We start from the raw sequence: 20,534 nt of genomic DNA on the forward strand, positions 1-20,534 counted from the left end.
CACTGTCTTTGAGCTTACTAGATCTCATATCTTGCTTACAGAAGATCATAACAAGAGTAATTTACTCAATCTTACTGCTGGTGAACTTTTTTCTGGTACAAGTTAGCTTCATTTTAGCCTGGGGGGTTTGGGGCAGCTAGGTTAAAGGTTAGGATTTGCCGAACAAAAGATAAACCATAGGAAACCAAACTTCATAAATCTAATTTCTGCCATTCTTTCTTGCTATATTTTTAGAAAGTATTTTAAAATAGCAGTCAAAGGTAGTTGGTTGCTGTGGGTGATGTGTGAAGGATAAATTATTCTAAAGACTTCATTATAAGATTAGTGTGTATCTAAATTTTCAGCTGGTTTCTTTTAACCTGTTTCCATGTTTACTTCACAGTTTTAACAGTGCATGTTCAAACCTTAATTTTCAGCTGCACAAAACATTTTATGCACTATTGGGAATCTGTATTCATTTGCCAGGAAAGATCTGGGGAATAACATACAGCCTGCTAAAAACACTGAGAAGGAATATTACCTGTATTTTAGGTGCAGCTCACTACGTATTTTTTTTTTTTTTTGTTCTTCCAATTTGGGTACTATAATAGTAGCATTCTGATTCCTTCCATTTCATTTCAATAACCATGTTTGGGCTGTCTCAAGTAAAATAAAATGCATTTTAGTTCAGTTAACTTAAAAATTTTAGCCTAGTGTTCCTAAATTTTTCCTATTAGTCTCTCATCTCTTCAGTATAAACTTGTAATTTTAATTTTTTTTTAACCTGTTTCTTAGTTCATACATTGAAATTGGACTAGGTGATATAGAGGACAAAAAAAAGGTTAGGGTTAAGTTTTATGGATAGATTTATGGATATTACATGAATTGCTTTTTTAATTTAGCTCCCAGTTAAAAGGGGTAACCAGTGAAACTTTCCTGCCAGTTTCATACTTCATTGCTTAGTCTTCAGATACACAAATCAGTTTAGTTTATTTTTTAGACATGTTTTTTGGTTTTGTAGGGTATGATGTTACATACTTACTGTTGTTCCTTTTGCTGACTTGAATTTTTGTAATCCTACTTTAAAAATGTATATAAATTGATTTAGAACATGTCTTCTGTCTTCTCTCATGCTAACTTAGTTCTGTTTTTTTAAATGCTCTTTGGGTTTTTTTTAATAAATTTTCATGATAATAGAAATCGTCCTTACAAAAAGTACGATTACTTAGGAAAAATAATTATTTTAGACATTAGTTGATGATACAGTAATGTCATGATGTCATTACCTTTTAATAATCTAATTGACCATGAAGTTTAGAGGCATTGCATTGTAAGTGGTCAGAATATTCCAAATACTTCATTCTTTTCAGTTTAGGCATGTATGTGTACATTTCTTCAGATCGTTCATCTTGCTTAGTTAGCTGAAGGTGTTCTCTTTTTTATTTTCTTTATTAAAACTGAGTTAAAGTTGGCTGGTTTGAGTCACTTCTTAATCACCTATTTCTCCTCAGATTTATTAATAAACTTTTAATTCATTTTCTAATGCAGTTGTTCAATGTTTTATAGCTTGTTGACCAGCTTTCCAGGTAATTGTGATGGTATGTCTGTATTCCCACCATAACTTGTAAGAGGGAATCAGCTTTTTGTGAAGAAGTGACAGGCTTTTGTTCTTTGTCTCCTTGTGACTCCACAATGCAAATGTTGGAGAGTTGGGTGCGATAAGGTGATGGACTTATTGTAGGGAGTGGGGGGTAAGAGGTGTTCCTTCTTGCAGAATATACTGCAAAACAATGAAGAATGCCCTGTAGCAGGACACAGACAAGTTCATGCATCTTCCATTCAGAAAAAAAAAAAATCATTACCAGAACTGTCTTTCAAGTATACCGAAGCAATTAAAAATAAAGCTATTTTGATGAACTATCACGCAGTGTATGTAAAAAGATTAATGTGTTTGATTTCTAATGCTTCTGGAAATAGATAACAAGGTGGTTTTATGTACCTATCAGAAAACTTAATCCTGTAATAAAAGGACTTTTTCTAATTTGCACAGAAGCAGAGGATCCTCACTGAAATCTTCATAGTCTCCATCTGAAAAGTCTGGTTTTTTATAAGTCTTCCTTCCCGTGATGCATTATGGGTTTTTGCACTTGCGCCTTATCTAATGCACTGATGACTTTATTGATGCTAGAAGGAAGAAGTACTTTCCTGTATCTGCCTTTGTGTTCCAGAGAACAGTTTTTAAATCAAAAGCATTGAATACTTTGCTCTCAAGAAGTTGCCTTCCAAATAGACATAAGGCTTGTAAAGAACAGACTATTTTTAAGGCTCCCATTGGTATGTTATAGCAGCATTCTTGATGCTACTAAGTAAGGGTGTTGTTGGGTTTTTTCCATCAGAAAGATTGATACTGAAAACAATGTGGTGAATTTTAACAGTGTATTGAGAAATGCATGCTGTTGTCAAATTGAACATTTCCATACCTTTGCAAGAAGATGAGAGTAGTATGTAACTGTGTCCAAGAACATACTGTCCCACAGGGGATGGCAGATGTCCTGTCAGAATGCATTTGGCATAAGGTTAGTATATGACTGGAGACTCTTGTAAAGAAACCCCAAAACCAAGCCTATAGAATGCAGTAATTTCTAGTTGTTTTACATGCATTGAGCATTATGGAAACTAATAGCAGCTGTACCAAATTAGTTACCCTATTTCTTATGTTGTAACATTGTGAGGATTTTGGTTTTTAGAATAGTTTAGACATGACTCATGGTAAGTAACTTCGAAAGTATGTTTTTATGTTGATCAAGTTTAATACATAAAGTTTTTAAGAGGTGGAATACTTCTAGTTGGTATTTTCAAGAAGATTTTGCACTTGTCAAAACTTGGATTTGATATTAAGGGAAAGATAAATACAGAAGCACAGTAATCTGAAATATTTGGCATTTTCTATGCCTTAAAAGTTATTTTACTTGGAAAGATTGATAAATATTTAGATTTTTCTACTTGTGTGTATATTTAGAGGCATGTCTAAAAATACGGATGACTTTTTGTACCTTCCATTTTAATTCAGCAGAGGTTGAAATATGTGATTTGGGATATACTTCCTGACTGCATAAGACTGTGTTGTTCCTCCAGGTGTGGAAGAACATCTGTGTTATCCTGAAGTTTTTAATTATGTGATTCACTTACTGTTTTTTTCCCTCCCTGGAATCCTTCCTTTACCTGTTATATATGGCATAGTATATGCACTTAATGAGCAGCTGTTCGGTGTTTTTGTTTTCTTCTCATTAGATATGTGTCCTAATGCTCACTATTAAACCTTGCTTTGAAGTCAGAAATCCGAATTTCTTCCTGGGTTTTTGCTTCTATATAATAGGAGAGTGTCTGAAATTTTGTTCTCTTTTAATCACACCTGTGTGAGAAGAAAGATGATATTATCTACGCTTTATGGATGGAGAAACACAAATCCATCAGGCTTCGATAAATGTGATTCTTGTATAACCCAGGAAACTGGATGCCATTATAGGAGTTTAAAGTGCAGCTCCCATGGTCTCCTTCTGCACCTGTGAATGTTGAAGACTTTTGCATGTCAGTCCTATGTAGACTGGTCATCCAGAAACGATACCATAAAAGAGAGAACTTGGTTCAGATGACTTCTTGGCACCTCATAGAATTTTTGTGGGAGAGACAGAAATGAAAATGCTGTTCTGCATGGCACTTATTCTTTTGGTTACGTGAATTATGAGAGTGTTTTCTTTCTACAGCTTCAGTCTTGTTTTTACATCTCATGATATAATGCTTCGGGTCTATCTTGTGCATTGAATAAGTCATAGCCTGTTGGGGGTGATGAGAATAGCAACATGTAGTCATGTTGTAACGCATATGCAATGTGAATTGAGCTGTTGGAACAGACCACACAGCTGTATCCAAACTTTTCCAGCATTTGATGTAGCAACTGTAATGTTCTCTTTATAGTGTGTTTCTTTGCTCTTAATTGAAATATGAAATGGTATTAACTGGAAGGCTCAGAAGAAGAAAAGGATCTTCCTGCCTCTTTATCTGCCTCTTTGTATAATATGTGTTGGTTTTCTGGATAGACTCTTGCTGAAAGGGGGAGAGTGCAGTGCTAGGCCAATAGGTTTCACATCCTCATCACTAGCAAAAGCATTGGGTTGAATTTTAGTCTCTGGAACAAGCTGTTATAGTTTTAGAATATATGGGGAAGAGGAAAGCAATAAAATAAAAATATTCACTTGAAGCGAGAAGGAAAAAATGTTACTTTTCTGTAGCTAGAACATTTAAGCTGTTCTCTATGGCTGAGATACAGTCCTCACTGAAGTGAGGGGGGGAAAACTATATTTAAATCTTACAGGTATTCTTTTCCCCATTCCCTTTTAAGCGAAACTGTAATTTTCATTTGATTTCTTACATTTAAAGCAGCACTGTCTTTATGAAAAACTACTTTTCTACTGGGAAGGACAAGTAGAGCATGCCAGTCTATTACTGTGAACATGTTCCCCAGTACACTGTGTAGACGGGATGCAATATCTTTCTGGCCAGTGCCAACTAGGCTGATACGAGCAGGCAGTCCTTACTAGCCTTGGTTCAAGACAAAGCTTGTGAACCTTGTATAAGCCTGTTCTTCATCTACTTAGTTGCCGTTTTGTCAGAGGTCGCCTCTGGAAGTGAAGGATGGAATATAGAGGTGTGCTAGAGAATTACTAGCAAAATTTGGATGGTTTCGTTTAAAATTGTAATTCGGTTGGTTGTTACAGCAATAGTACACCATTGCATTTGACATTTTTTACTTTTCCTTTTATCCAAATGTGATCTTTGTCAGGGTGCTTGTTTTTCTTTCAGCATAACAGTGACCTTTATTGAAAATTGTATTAGAAAGTATAGAGATCTATTTGTTGGGAAGGTTTGCTTTTTAAAACTATTATAAAAATATAAAAACATACTGCTAGCATGTGTTGAAGTGCATTGTGGTGTTAACTTTGCATGAAGAGGATATAGTTGGCTTAGAACATCTGCACATTGTCCCAGCGTTCAGTGTAATTAATGTATGATGTACCCATTGTACATTGCATTATTTTCTTGTGTAAAAGTTGTTATTTCAAAAATAGCTTGTTTGCTGTTCTTAAGGCCTTGCCTCATTACTTCAGTTATGAGTGCTACAGGCTCACATGGCTTAGTAGTTTGATATTTTCTCTGTAACCTGAATTGCTTGTTTGTCTTGCAGCCTTTGGATATCCCTGATGGTCGAAGGGCCCCATTACCTGCTCACTATCGTAGTAGTAGTACACGAAGCATTGACACTCAGACTCCATCTGTCCAGGAGCGCAGCAGCAGCTGCAGCAGTCACTCACCATGTGTCTCTCCCTTTTGCCCTCCTGAATCTCAGGATGGGAGTCCTTGCTCAACAGAAGATTTACTCTATGACCGTGATAAAGGTGAGAGTAGAATGAGCTGCCTTTACCTATGGGAGGCATGTGATGTCCTGCTTTTACAACTACCTTCATTTTACTCATTACATCAGTTTTTGTTTTTGTTTGATGGTTGTGGAGGGATTGAGGATTTATCTAAAAACTGGTTTTGTTTGTTTACATATCTTTTTCCCTCTTGTTTGTGAAACTTCACAAACATCTTCCATAAATACGTCAGAGGAGCACAGCAAACAGTCATAACTATTTATGAAGATTCTAATGTGAAGAATTCAGACTGTAACATGTTTATGTATAAAAAAAGGTTTCAAGAAGGCTTGTGGTAGACTATATGTATTCATTGTGGGTGAGTTACTTGCTGATCAAAATTATGGTGAAGTAGGTTTTGGACTGCTTTAAAAAGTACTCTGCTTCTGAACTCTTTCATTCCTCTAGAAGCTATTTGGTGAGGTGCTCAGATATGAGCTTGAACAATCTGAGTGTAATTTCTTGTCTGTGTATGTTGCATAACAACCCAAAATTTCTTAATTTATGTGTTTATATGTCAATATCTTGCCTTTTTTTTTTTTTTTTCCTGAAGTCTGTAAAATGTCATTTAGTTCTGTAGAGGGAGTAAACTGGAGTTTACATGTTCTGACAGAACATGTAGTATGAAAATACAGGCACCAGTGTAAGAAGATTTCATTTTTTGGACGACTGTTTACTAATGAAATTATCCTTGGGCTTCTGGCCAGCTAGCTGGGAACACAGGCTTTAGTTTGGAGGGATGCAGGGTTTGTGTCAAACGTGCAAGCTAAGAGTAGTAAGTTTCACAGAGGAAACAAAGGATTTTAAGATTTAGTATAGATTTACAAATGAGCTAAAGACAGCAGTATATTGAGGTTGTAAGTAAGGTTAAGCTTTTTCTGCAAGTATTGTCTGTTTAATAATTCTTAAAGTAACTTGGGAATAAGATTGGGGAAGGCAGCAGGCGAAGTACTTGGTTTCTGAAAAGTATTGCTTTCCCATCTTGGATTTAAAAGGAAGTAGTGGAAAACAAATCCACCTGCCCAAGTCCTGGATTGGGGGTGGCTTGTGTAAGTGAACCACATCAAAGCAAAAGTCTTAGTTCTACATGATAGTTGGCCAAGCTCCAAAAATAACAGAGGTATCAGCTCCCCCCACACTCTCTTTCTTATAGTATGCATGTGAATTGTAATGTGTTGTCAAGACTGAATCACTATAGAGACATCCACTAAGGTGTTAGCATACAAGGAAACGTCTAGACAGGTAAATTTGTTCATATTTGTCCTGATAACAAATATGAGTTAAAAAGGAAGGAAATGAAAAGAACAATTCCTTTTGCAGTTAGCACTCAGTTATCATAGTAATTGGAATTTTCAGTTGTACTTTATTGGCAGTAGTGCATCTAACCTTCTTAATGCTTTTCAGGGGTTTTTATGTCCTGTCTTGGATTTTTTGAACAGCTTATTGGAGTAAAATTTACTGTTGAACGTCACAATGAGTAGATATTTATTTGTGGATTTTGGCTTTAAGAATGGCTTTAATGCTAGGTTATCAAAACTCTGCTTTAATCATAGCATATAGGTGATAGTGATAAACAGCTTTGTAAAGTTAATATAATTGCATTTCTAAATTAGTGTAAGTAAGGTACTTAATACTGTGCTTATGAAAAAGCGTTTTCTTTAAACACAAGACAGAAAAATATGTAGTTTTCTAAGATAAAGTAATTTGTTCAGAGGTTATAAAAGTATAATCAGAAAGGTGCCTTTTGCTCTCAAATCATTAAGATCCTACAGGCCAGTTGTTCTGAATATTATCTTCACAATAGTTAAGTATGGGGGATATAGGTAGAAATTGCAAGGGAATAGAAAGCTTTGAGAGCTTATTAATGTCTGTTGTCAATGTTAACTGCTTTATAAGACAAAACTCAATGTTTTTCACACCTTCATTTTAAAGGTCTTTGTGAAGCTAGCATAAAACTGTTGTGAGTTTGCTGTGATGCCTGTTAAGCTTTGAAAAACGCATTGTATAACCAAACATAGACACTTTAAATCCAGGATATTTTTCTGTTACTTTTCTCAAGTTGTGGTTTTATTTCCTCTCTATGGGAATAACTTGGGAATAGCTTTACCATTAAAAAAATATAATTATCAGGTTTATGAATGCTCCTGAGTGTGTTGCTGAATGGGAAGGGGAGGTTCGTAGCTTAACCGAGAGACATCAGCAGTGAGAGGAGCCAGTGCTCTGTACAGACACAGCACTGCTTTACATTTGTAAAGCATCTTCTATTTCTTGTGCAAAGCTGTGCTTTGGCCTGAGGCCCTTGCAGCTGCTCTTTGGACTGTATCTGCTGTTTGGTTTACCTTTTCTGTGAGAAGCTGCTAAACCTATTGAATTTTTCAAAAGAAAGTGAAAACTAAATTTCAGAAAAGGCCCACAGCAACTGCTCGAAATGGAACAGTGATATTGAATGGTATCGATTGGAACGGAGAGGGAAGGGTGGAAAAGAAGGTGTTTTAATGGCACCTGGCTTGATGGTTTTGTTTTCTAGTATCAGCCTATTGCAAGGTAAGTGACTGCCTTGCTGCATTAAAGCTACTGGTTTCACTAGATCAGTTTTATGATGCTCTGCTCCGTAAGATTATAATTAGGAGTGCTGCACAGCATACTTAGCAGCTGTGACAGAGGTAAAGTTCAAAGGCATCCTTAGGTATAAGGAGATGAAATTTGCCTTTTTTGTACAAAAATAGATAGTATAAGCTGTTTTTCAGGGATTTTGATTTAGATGCTTTTGTGTAGCATTATGTATTCCCACTGTTGTTAGCAGGCCGTTAAAAGCAGCATGTTCATGAAGGTGAACTGAAGATAAATTTTAACTTCTGGGCATCTGATTCATAGTTTTTAAAATCTTAGTTTTTAAATCTTAAGATACAGGTATTTTTGAGTCTATCAAAACAAATCCCAAGGCTCGCTGGCAATGTTTCTTGTTTCCTTTAAGTTTTGTCACTTAAAACCCTTTTTACAGATTCTTTTTGTTCTCATATATGCAAGGTATTTGTGGTATTAAGTTTTCTGCTTAAAATAGTATTTTCAGTGTTTAATTACAATCTTAAACATTTTCTAGATAACAGAATATATCCATTTTGAATATTTATGTTTATAAATTCTGTGTAATCAGGCTCCATATTGTCTGCTATGGGGTTATGGTAACAAAACTCACTTTAAAGGTTACATCTGTTAATCTTCAATCATTGTCATCTTAATGAAATTCGATTAGTTGGCTGAAATACGCCAGCGGAGCACACCCTACTGGTGGAAGATGCAGATGCGTCCTCTGACATGAAGGCTCCTGCATTGCAGCCTCTGAGACAGTAAAAAGCCATGTGTAAATGGCACAGTTTGAGAATGCACATTTACAGTGTCATTAAGGATCAATAACGTGACAGTTTAGCACTTAAGAGCTTACAGGATACACAAGTGGAGACTGGCTTAAGCTGTAAATTCCAGCTTTTGCCACTTTGGCTCATGGCCTGTTTGCCCACTACCCTTTTGTTCTCACACTGCTGCTGTACGTGTAGACCCAACACCAAGCTTGTACATGTAAGCCTCTTAATAACCACACATACTTTTCAAATAGTAGTGTGCTGTGTATTTGGTCAAAATGAAAAGCTAGTATCTTAGAAAACTGGAAGTAGGGAGGGTAAAGAGAGCAACAGAATGGTTAAATTATCCAATATAATTTTTTTCAGTTGTTCAACAGCTGTCTTATATAGAAAGTTTCAGCCAGACAGGGCTAAATAAACTGAAAACTTGATTGAAAACTGAACTGGCTAGACAAGACTCTAAATCTTCCAAGAACTGACTTTGAATTCCGTTCGATTCTTTCCTTGGATGTACTTCCACAGTTTTCCACTACTTGGTGGAATGAACAGTAGCACATTTTATGTCTCAAGTTTTTTAAATAGAAACTTGGATCTTCAATTTTAAATATTAGAAGGAGGAAACAAACTGTCTGGGTTCTGTTAATGATTTCTGTGTTTGGAATGAGCTGTGAGGGCCAACAGTGGAAAAATGCCAACAGGACCATCATGCTCCCAGCTTGGCAAATATCCGTATTGTCTCTAAGCTTTTTCTGCCTTCGTACAGTTAACACCTAAAATTCTGTAAATAGAAGTTCTGTGTTCATTCCACAGCAAGAAAGAGCTTGAATAATCAATACACTACTGAGGTTCACTTCAACTGGTGAGGTTTTCTTTTCTCGTATCTTTCATAATAAATCTCCAGAGGGAAGTGTGATATTTGAGCTGATTAGTGTCTTGTAAGGGGGAAGCAGAGATGTTTCAAAACCTCTAATGATTAGCCTTTGTATTTGATTCATGGTTATAAAGAAGTTTATGTAGTTACTGTTTGCAACCTGTGAAAGACGACTTTAAATGCTTCAGTGAATCTAGATCATAGTGCTTGGAGCTTTGGTTGGTTTTCCACTGTTGCTGAAAAGGCACACATGAACAACAGCAGAATAAACAAAGGTATCCGAGTTAAAAATGGTAAGGTACCCCACATCGGTGGGAGGACTCAAAAGGAGCTAAAGCAAGAGCAGTTATTTCACTATACATAAGATGTGTTTATCAGTTGGGGGATCCTTACCCCCTTGCCATTTTGTTTCATTTGTTTAATTGTAAGCCCAAGCAGAGAATAGGGAGTCACTGATAGTAGCCTGAGATAGATGTTGCTCTTTGAAAAGGTAGAAGCCGCTGCAGAAAGCTGCTTTTCTGTGAGTAATTATTTTTGTACATACCTTATTGAATATCATATTGTCAAGATAAGTGTTTAAAGTGAACTCTTTCACAGCCTTAAATTTTCAAGTTTTTGTGCTTCTGTCATTACCAGAGTTGAGCCTTCTCTCTTATGTTTTCCAAGAATTATAAAGAAATCTGCCTATTGCCTTGGGTTGTAGATCTTCACATCTTTAGTTCTAAGTGTGTCTAGTAAAATATACAAAGATAGGTAGACTTCTGAAGAATACCTGTATCATGTAGTTAGTAGTGATGAGAGAATTGAATTGTGGCAGTTTGATTTTTGGGTAATAAACAACTTAACAGAAGCAACTAAGGTTGGACATCGTAATGATGAGGTATCAGCACCTGTGTTACAAACATGTTTTGTTTCTTTGCAACTTCTGAACTATTCATTAGACTAACAAAGTCAATATTCCAATGAAGCATTATGTTTAAAAATAAGATACATGCTGTATACACACATCTTCAATACCTGTGTTTATACAGTGAGAAGGCATATTATCATTACCACTCATAGTTCTTCTGCATGTATTATGCATATTACCTTGTTCATTTATGTTTTTTGAAATACATAATAAAGAACATACTTGTTTCCAGGATCACAGTTCTGCTTTGTTCCGATTGCAGTGTTCTGGATAAAAATATCCTCCTGTTATGTGTTGTTATATGATAGATTACTGCTTCACTGAAGCTTTTATTCAGAAGAAATGTGCTATACAAGGGTGTAGGAAATAGCCTGCAATAAAGGAAGCATTGTTGTGGAAGCAAACCGGCATAGTGGCTAAATTGTGAAAAAAGGCATCTTGTTTGGAAATCGAATTTAATTAAAAAGCACTCTCAATCTCTAGTAATATAACTGCTTTAAATTTTCAGACAGTGGGAGTAGCTCACCGTTGCCCAAGTATGCCTCATCTCCCAAACCAAACAACAGCTACATGTTCAAACGAGAGCCCCCAGAGGGATGTGAGCGAGTGAAGGTCTTTGAGGAAATGTCGTAAGTAATGCCTTTTATATCAGCTGGTATCTGCAAAGCAGTAAACCTGTTTACTGAGCCTATTCAACTGCAGATGAATAAACTATTCCAGCTGATGAGTTTTTCAGGAGCAAACTATTCTTAGAGTTTGTGCAGAAGAGAAGTTGAAGTGTTCACGTTGGTTTGAAGAGGAAATGGAGTCTTTTATGCTTGAACTCTTTTTGTGCATTTATAAAAGGCAACAAAAATCCAAGCAGAAAAGATAAGGTACATTTAATTTCCTAAGCATTTATAAACCTTTTTCCATATTTTTTTTATTAACTTTTTAAATGTTCATGGCTTAAAACAAAAACTCTCCTTGTCGTAATTCTTTTATCAGTTCCAAGCATAGGTTACGTTTTGATACATATAAAACCCATAAAATGGAATGAAACATATGTAAAGTGTTTGTAGATAGTAGTATACTTATGGCATAGACTTTGCTCAATATTTTTGCTGAGCGAGAAATTGGAAATTAAGCTCTTGGACATCATGTCTTTTTCCCCTAAACCCAGCAGTATTTGAGCACATGCTGTCAAGGTTGCATGCTTAGCTCCTGTGGATGAAAATTAAGGAGGAGACCTTTCTTGCTCTAACAGCATTCATTGCCTGCTGGATGGTGAAGGAGCAATGTTGGGTTGTGGAGGAAATCTCCAAGACATATTACAGAATGTTGGAAAGGAGAGGTCTATTTCATGGAGGTTCTCAAAGGAATTTAATATGACTAAATGTGGTGTTGCTGCATTGTTTTTATTCGAAAAGAATTTGTGCTATTCTAAATTACCGCGGCATTTTTTCTCGTGCATATGTACTGCAGATTTTTCTTGCTGGAAGTTGCATGTTTATTCAGTAATTATTAAGTCATTTTTGTGACAGTGCTATTTTTAATGCTGTGGATCAGTTAGCTGACTACCAATATGGAAGATGTTTGCCCCTCTGTCCAATTAATCCCATTCCTTGTCATTCACATTTTAGCAACGTGTAGAACCACAACGTTCATGATGTAGAAGACATCTTGGATGGCCAGGTATATAATCTTTCTTCTTGTTGTAGGTCTCGTCAGCCTGTCTCAGCCCCTCTCTTTTCATGTCCTGACAAAAACAAGGTTAATTTCATCCCAACCGGATCAGCTTTCTGTCCTGTAAAACTCCTGGGCCCCCTCCTTCCTGCTTCAGACCTGACGCTGAAGAACTCTCCAAACTCTGGTCAAAGCACAGCTTTGAGCACCCTGACTGTTGAGCAGCTTTCGTCTCGGGTCTCTTTCTCATCTCTGTCAGATGACACCAGCACAATGGACTCCCCAGAGGTCCTGGTACAGCAGCCGTCCCCACAGCAGCAGCCGCTTTTGCAAGAAATACAGACTGAAGACCATTCCTCTCCTCAGAGCTATGTGTTAATCTAGACCAAGGTGGAGCAGGCCTCTGCCCTGAAACCAGGACTGAGGAGACAGTAGTTCAGATAGATCTGCATGAGTTGGCAACCTTTCAGAACAACACGGAATACTTAGCAGCATTCAAAAAAATATCTCGACGCTGTTCTTGGCAGGGACAGAATTCATATTCAGCATTTTTTTGTGAGAAAGCAGTAATGCCTGCAAAATCCATATATCATTAAGCGTTTTAAGTGGAGACTATGCATTTCATAGTATGTTTGACCAGATTAGTACTGTGTCCTGTGTTCTGTTTCAAATTCTACAGTATAAATAAGCTCTATATATATATAAAAAGAAAAAAAAAAAAGTTGCCTGTCTGAATAGAAAATGTCTTGCTGTGTTGTGTCCTATGGAAAATACTGTACTTCAGGATTATGTTTACAATTGATCCAGGTGTTTATGTTTCTAACTTCTGTAATACACACAATGCAAAAAAAAGAAAAAAAAAGAAAAAAAAGAAGTGGCCACAACAGTTGCACAGTGCCCACCCTATGGCCTAGCTTCAGGTACTTCTCTTGAAGTGTAAACTCAGGTAACTTGGAATGTATATCATATTGGGATATAAAATATTTTACAGCTACAAAGCTAAAGAGGGAACATCACTCTTTTGCCTTTCCTTATTTTATGCATTAATATTTCCTCATTACATTCCACTCTCTTGGAATAAGTGCATTCAGATCCAGGCGAACGATGACCCTGGACATGGGTGAACATGAGGAGAACCAGCAAATCTGTGATGTATATCACTTTGTCATGTGCTTACAAGTAAAACAACTGTTGCATTTACTGTCATTTCAATACATGTAAAAATGTGGCATTTAAAGGTTTCAGGTGTTGCTCAGTTAATGACTGTTAAACTGTTGCAAATAAAGTGTTCAGTACTAGGCTGTACATGAGAAACATTCCACGTTGTGTGTGAGAGGATTTTGAAAGACAAGAATGTTTTTGTTCGCGGACAGACATTTTTTCAGGTTTCATGGGGGGGATGATGGGGATTTCCTCTCATGTTTTTGTTGGCGATTAAGGATGTGAAATGCTACTGTTACCGTCTAAAAGTCAAATTAATGTTTAGTTTCTCTTTTGGAAATGTTCATTCATTTGCTGGTTGGAAATAGGTTTTCAGATTTTGTCAAGCAGTGTTAGGTGAGCAGCATTTTATTTATGTAGTCAGTAATTGTGTTTTGGGATTAAAGTCCGAAAGTAGCAAGTGGGTGTTCTAAGAAGGGTAGGGAAAACAGTAGTTTTAAGTTCATGTTACTTAATCAAAGCTTCTCCCATAAATTTCAGTTACTTAAGCTGTGTGTGTAAAAGTGTGTTTTCCCCCCTCCTTAAGTGTGAATAAAAGAAAAATCCTTGTGAAATACTCCTGGTTTTGCAGGCTGGAGACTTTCTCAAAACAGTACCTGGCAAGAACGGATTAGCGGTGCTCTTCTGTTGTACTGCAACGAGAGGAGCATTGCTTTCAGAGATAATTTCCTGTGATACAAAGAGGACCCCAAAGGCAAAATAAACTTGATGTTCTTGCTCCATTGCTTTCAGCTCAGTGGAACTACATTTATGCTGTCTGCTCCTAAGAGAATAAGGTTCACCTTTTCCAGGAATTGAAGAGATTAGTAGCCTGCAGCTACTGAGCATTTAAACTTGCTCCGTTATGTTTTTTCCTCTTTTGATGATGAGATTGGAGGGGGGTGAGAGTGAGCCACCAATAAATACTATCTGAATATGTGCTTTCTTTGGAGATAAAGCATTGTTTCCTTTTTATTACTGAAGTTTTGTTAATACTGCCTCACAAGGTGGGATTTGCAGCCTATAAAACAGTCACTGTTTTTGACTCCCCTTGCAGAAATATAGGAGGAGAGGTCTGTCTCTAACCCTTTTCAAGTGAAAAACCACCTTGAAACACAACAGCCATCTTTAACCCTACTAATCTCAGGCCTAGGTGAAAACACTATATATTTTATAGACTGAAGATAAAGGGGAGAAAATACTCATGATGTAAGTATCGATTCCTTTTAATACTTTTCTTTCTAGATTAACATTGCAGTATGATGACCTTTTTATGCTCTGGTTATGTCCAGATAAGAAATCGTAGTCTCTGTTATTGGTGTTAGGTTACCAGGGGATACGATGAGTGGTTTTTAGATCGGTGATGAACTCTGTACAGTATTTGCAATGCCATTACGTGTTCTCTTTATTTTTTCCACGAGAAACTAAATATTAATTAAATTGCACATTTGTTCTTAGCAAATTTGAAGGTTTTGAACCAAATGTGTTAAAGCTAATGCTTTGCCATGTAAATTTCCCAGCAGTTGTTTATCTCAATTGTATTCTACATCCAGCTGTAGAAATTTGTCAAATATTGTTTAAAGTTTTGTACATAGTTGTACTGTTATTTCTAGCCACTGTGCTGAACAGTATTCAAGTTATCACACAATGTTGCTTTACACAAGGAAATGTGTGGCTTTTGTTTTGTATTTTTTTCGGTATAGAAGTTCCTGTGTCTTATTTAAATAAAAATTATAGTTAAAAAAAAAAAAAAAAGTGGTGGGGACGACACACAAAAGCAGTAGTTCATTTATTTGTTTTGGAAACTGTATGAAACACCATAGAATGAGAGTAAAGTTTAATACTGTTCCAAATTTACATCTAGAATAATGTCAGCCATGTATCCTTATGACTAGTCTACTGTGTCTTCTAGAACAAGATGATCTCTATGGATTTTTGCTTAGCACTGTTCTAGGAAGGGGAAAAAAATATAAAAATAGCTGAATGCTTAAATATGCTTAAGATAGCATATTTTATTTCTGCATATAATGAGGTTATTGTTTTTCAGAGCATAGAGAAAACATCAGTTAGGCGTTATTGGAAACTGTCTATCTGCTGCTGTGTTTGTGGTATGGCTAATTTCAAGTTATATCTGTTGAAAATTGTGAAAGCCATTAGATGTTTCACGCTGTGAAACTAAACCAAACCCCTAAAGGATGTGGTAGAAATCTACCGACAGTCTTGGTTTTGTGTTGTTTTGTATGAGTCAAATGATTGCCATTTGACTTGCAGAATAATTATTTCCAGATGGGGGGTGAGGGGTGGGAGGAAGAAGAGTATTTAAATACATGTAAATCCTCCAAAGTCAGTGTTTACTGAAGAGCACCATGGCAATGACCATCAAGAATGGTTTAGTGCTTATTATCAGTAAGTGGAAATGCAAGTTTTCAGCATCCCAAAGATTACAAGGTTTCAATGTGACTATGTTAAAAACATTAACTGGAAGTTAACTGAAAGTCTGGAGCCTGACAGGGCATATTATCCCACCCAGCTTGATATCCTTCAGCCAGGAACAGCTTGGTTTCAGCCATTTCATCATCAGGGCTTGCTAGGAAAAGCTTTGTGACTGCCTTGTCTCTAAATGGATTTGGCTGCAGCAGTTTTGGGCTGTCCTTGTGCGAGAGGGTGTTCTCAAGAATTGCTTTGACAAGAGCGCGTATCTGGCCTGAAAGCTAAACGTGTACCACGGGTAGCTTTTTCACCATCCCCATGGTGAACCTAGGCCTTGCCTGCTTAGTTATGGTTGCAGTTAATGTGCTGCTTCCACAGGAGCCACACTTCTGTGCAATTCACTGCCTCTGTCTTCCTCAAAGACAAGACAAGCAGTCTGATAAGTGCTGGGAGTAGAGAGCTAATGAAATAATCTTGCCTGGTGTCCCAGCTTTGTGATTAAAAGACCTTTCTCAGCCTCTTCCCTGAAAGGCTTGTCAAGCACTGGAACAGGCTGCCCAGGGAAGTGGTGGAGTCACCATCCCTGGAGGTATTTAAAAGATGTGTCAATGTGGTGCTTAGGGACATGCTTTAAGGGTGCACTTGGCAGTGTGAGGTTACGTTGGGCTTGATATGATCATAAGGGTTTTTCCCAGTGTAAACTGTTCTACGACTTGAACGTTACCTTTTCTAGTAGTTCTTGGCTTTGGAAGTGGACTCTTCAGAGACTGGAAGACTTTGTAAGGGGAGCCCTTGGCTACGTGTGCTGGAGGCAGGGGGCAACAGGTAGTGACCTGTTAGGAAGCAGGGTGCTGTTGGGGAGATGATTTATGGCTTCCTGACAAAACAGCTCTTGGGAGGGGCCAGATTTTGGCCCAAGGGTAGAGTCTTGGTATCTTCACAGTATTTAAACGTAAGCCTGGAGTAATACAAAATGAATGCGAGAAACGGAATGGATTAGAGATCTTGGCGAGCATTGCAGCTGCAAGCAAAGACCACCGAGGCTTAGCAAACTACTAGCCTTTCTCCATGGTATAATAGATTGCTACCTTCATCCGTTACTTGAGGTAAAATCCAAGCAGCTCAAAGATAACAGGTGACTAGTAGAAGTGTATGAATCAATTACTGTTGTAAAACAGCCTGGCTTGCTTTGCTAAATACAGCCATGCAAACACATTTTGAAGCTACACAACTGGGAAGAAATAACCATGGTTCCTGTGTTGTGTTTCCAGAACATAAATGCAAGGAAAAAATGAGTGAAAGCTGGGAAAGTACAACTGTTACTGGGATGTGCACATACAGCCATTCATAGCTGGTGCTTGGCTAAAGGAAGCTGTTTGATCAAAGATTGTCATGCAGTTAAAATACGTATATCTTATCTCTGTGTAAGTGTAACCAGTCCTGGAAAACTAGTTCAGGAAAATGCTGGAGAAGACTCAGAGAAGAGGTATAGGAATGAGTGAGGTACTGGAAAAAAAACACTCGGCAAGGTTTTGAAGGAGCTCCGCATGTTTAACTTGATGGTTCAGGAGTGACATAATTCCAGTTAGTAAATACCTACATACGAAGTATTCAGTAATGAGCTGCTTAAATTTAACAGACATGGAATACTGAAGCAATAAAAAAAATGAAGCTGGATGAATTCACACTGGAAATGTGGATTTATTTTAGCACTAAGGGTAATTGGGTACTGGGCCAACTTGCAGAGGTGGATGTTTTCAAGTACTGAGATGTTTAAAATCAGTTGATCTTACAAAGGATGTGCTTGAAAATGATGTTTTTATAAGCCTTACTATCATGATTGGTTGGGGCTTTTCACATTTCAGTTGACTTTAAAAAGGTAGGGGGTTTTAAGTACCATAAGCGTTCTTGCCTCTCTAAAAAAGTAGCACACTGCAATATTTTTAACTAGAGAATTAACACTTTTTAAACTGTCTGGAGTAGCTCTTTGAAGATAATTTCTGGCTTTTGAAAATTTTTTGGTTTGTATCACACATGCAGTCTCTGGTAAAGCAGTGGTGGTTGAGCAGCTTTATAATGGTTTTGATTTCTGTCACCTCCTCAATAGCACCATAATTTTGGAGACATGGCAAGAAACTGGAGAGTAGCAATGTCTTTTTGGGGTGCAAAAGGTCACAGAAGTAATGTGTCACTCAAGTGGGGCTGATTGATAGGAAAATACACTAATCCAGAAGGTAAAGCATTTCCTCAGTGAAGACCACCCTGAAGTGAGTGAACATGCAAGTTGAACTGCTAATTCAATCAACAATAAGAAAGAATAGCGATCAGCTGAGCTGAATTAGGGAGATGATCCCTTTTTTAAGAACTTGAAGTTTATCTCAGGTTTTAACAAGCTTGATGTTAACTTGGCTGCCTTGAGCTGGAGCCTGGAAGTTCCTGCAGAGGAGCTGGGAGCCTGGGAGAAGAGGAAGGTGTGTAATCTTCCCCCTGGCGTTGTACGCGGGGCTGAGCTTGTTAATGGAGCACAATTAGGCTAATAATGGCACCTCTAGAAAAATGAGTTGGGGGTGGTGGTGGTAAATATTTTTTGTGTGTATGTGAACAGTGAAGTGTGTGGTTAAACTTTGCAGTGATTTGTACAGTTGTTGGTTGAGAAACAGGGATTGCTCAGGGCAACGTACGTTAAGTAATACCCATGGTAACCAATTTCTTGTACCCCAGTTTTTACTTCTCCAAATAACCTATAAGTAAATAGCGTTACCTAAACCCACACTGCTTGTCATGTCATGGTTACTAACTCTGGGTGTCTTTTACTGCAGGAGGAGATGAGATCTGAAAGCTCTTAAGATTTTTGGGGAAGGAGGTTCTTTCTCCATGGAGGAGAAAGCTGAAAGAAACTAGACTCCCTGTTAAGGTTTGGTGCCAAAGGGCTGGGTGATGCAATTACTCCTTTCAGATTTCTGTTCTGGTAAGAATTTCTAGTCGTGCCCTATCTCTGTGATGCAGAGGTTTCTCAGGGAGTAACAGCCTCCCTTTCCATAAGACTGGTGGTATCTTTGGGCTTGTCACATAGGGAAGAAAGAACTCATCCTTGTGAAAAATGAAAAAAATAAGGGTGTTGCCTTTGGAAACTAAACCTTGTTTTTAGGAAATAGGGGAAAAAGTAAATCCTTGAGTCTGCTTTTGTGATTCCTTTGGATTCTAACTCATTGTACATCCTGAGGATGCTGAAAAATATTCAGCATTTTTGTGTCAGTCACTGAAAAAATAAGAAGTTTCAGGTGTAATCTTACATCTCTCTGTACAGTACTATAGGCGTTCACTGCATAGTTTTATTTTGGATGGGGCATGTGTGTGTATTTTAAGCATTGCCTCCTCATTCAGGGGCTCTTGTTCACGGAATGAAGTTGGGTACAATGGTATACGTGCTTTCTTTTCCAGTGAAGAATGCCAAGGAGACAGCTTAAACGCTTTCTGAATTCAGTACCTAAGAACCTGCTTTCCTCTAGGGAAGACTTTCTGTTTTGACCCTTTTCTGTAAGGGAATGCTGAACCCTTGGGGGCAGGGTGGGGGGATGAGGATGGTGGTAGTAGGTCTTTCTAATCAATGAGAAAGCAAAGGCACCCTAGGCCCTACCTGCACCTGATTTGGAGGATAACCCTGTATGTGCATATTTGTTTTTACAGAATGTTCTTTGGGTTAGGAAGATAGTGGATGCCTTAATACAGCATTAGCCTGGATAAGTGTCATTCAGTCTCCAAATCAGGCCATATGGTGATTGCCATCTCTCTCTTTGGTGGCATCCTAACTGAAAGGCTGTGGGGTGCAGCACTGTAGCATGACGTGGTTTTGTATCCAGCCAGTGAGAAAATGTAGCTCCTCACAGCGCTGTTGTCTTGGCACTATATTTGCCTATTTTGTCATCTTCAAGGTCTGTCTTGACCACATCACCCTGCACCCTTTGTTTGCAAAGCCTGGACCACCTCTTTGTCACTTGACTGGGCAGGCCTCAGCAGTGTCTCCTTAATGTCCTGGATTCAAGTCCCCAGCAAGCTGTGCACCTCCCTGGATGGCAGGTCAGGTTGGCAGCAGGGAGCTGCCCACTGCATTCAGCTGCTCGGCCTGGACTTGGCAGTTGCAGGGTCTTCATGGACGTGGCTTCCAGGGCAGTGACCCTGTTGTGTAGGTGCAGATCTGCAGGTGGAGCAGGAGCTGTCCTCTTGGTGCCAGAACATCACCATCTCCCTGCCTTCACCATCATGGGAGTCTCCATTTCCCAGTGTGGTAAGTACAGGCTCTGCCTGCCCCTCTTGTGCGGCAGTCTCTTTCCACCATCTCTGGTGACCAGGAGAGGTTTCTTCCTCTTTGCTGCAAACCAAGAGGATGTGACCTGCTCCCCTGCAGCCATCAGGACTTAAGGCAGGCAGCATCACGGCATTGTTTTGGGCTTCAGCAGTAAGCTGGGGACAGGAACCATCATGAGCCCAGGAGTCACAAGACTGGCCCCAAGGTGCTTGACACTATCATGGCTCAGGCATTTGTGCTATTTTAGTTTTGTTGTGTTTTGTTTCATATACCCTGGTGCAGAAACTAAGCACCTTGATAAGAGATTTTATCAGTGGTGATGGTGTGTATATTGGATTAAGTT

The 20,534-nt window shown here is 38.1% G+C and overlaps 1 protein-coding gene across 3 annotated transcripts in view; it reads left to right on the forward strand.

Moving 5' to 3' along the window:
* GLCCI1 (glucocorticoid induced 1) overlaps positions 1-14,693 on the forward strand; it is a 55,993-nt gene extending 41,300 nt beyond the window's left edge. For all 3 annotated transcript variants that reach the window (XM_030507930.1, XM_030507755.1, XM_030507848.1), the window contains 3 exons: positions 5,222-5,432; positions 11,099-11,219; positions 12,291-14,693. In XM_030507930.1, the coding sequence (XP_030363790.1) occupies positions 5,222-5,432; positions 11,099-11,219; positions 12,291-12,639 (681 nt within the window). In that variant the 3' untranslated portion in view covers positions 12,640-14,693. The remainder of the gene's footprint in view (positions 1-5,221; positions 5,433-11,098; positions 11,220-12,290) is intronic.
* Positions 14,694-20,534: the final 5,841 nt, after the last annotated feature.

This window comes from Strigops habroptila, chromosome 1 (assembly GCF_004027225.2).
Source record: "Strigops habroptila isolate Jane chromosome 1, bStrHab1.2.pri, whole genome shotgun sequence".
In the NCBI taxonomy this organism is placed as follows: domain Eukaryota; kingdom Metazoa; phylum Chordata; class Aves; order Psittaciformes; family Psittacidae; genus Strigops; species Strigops habroptila.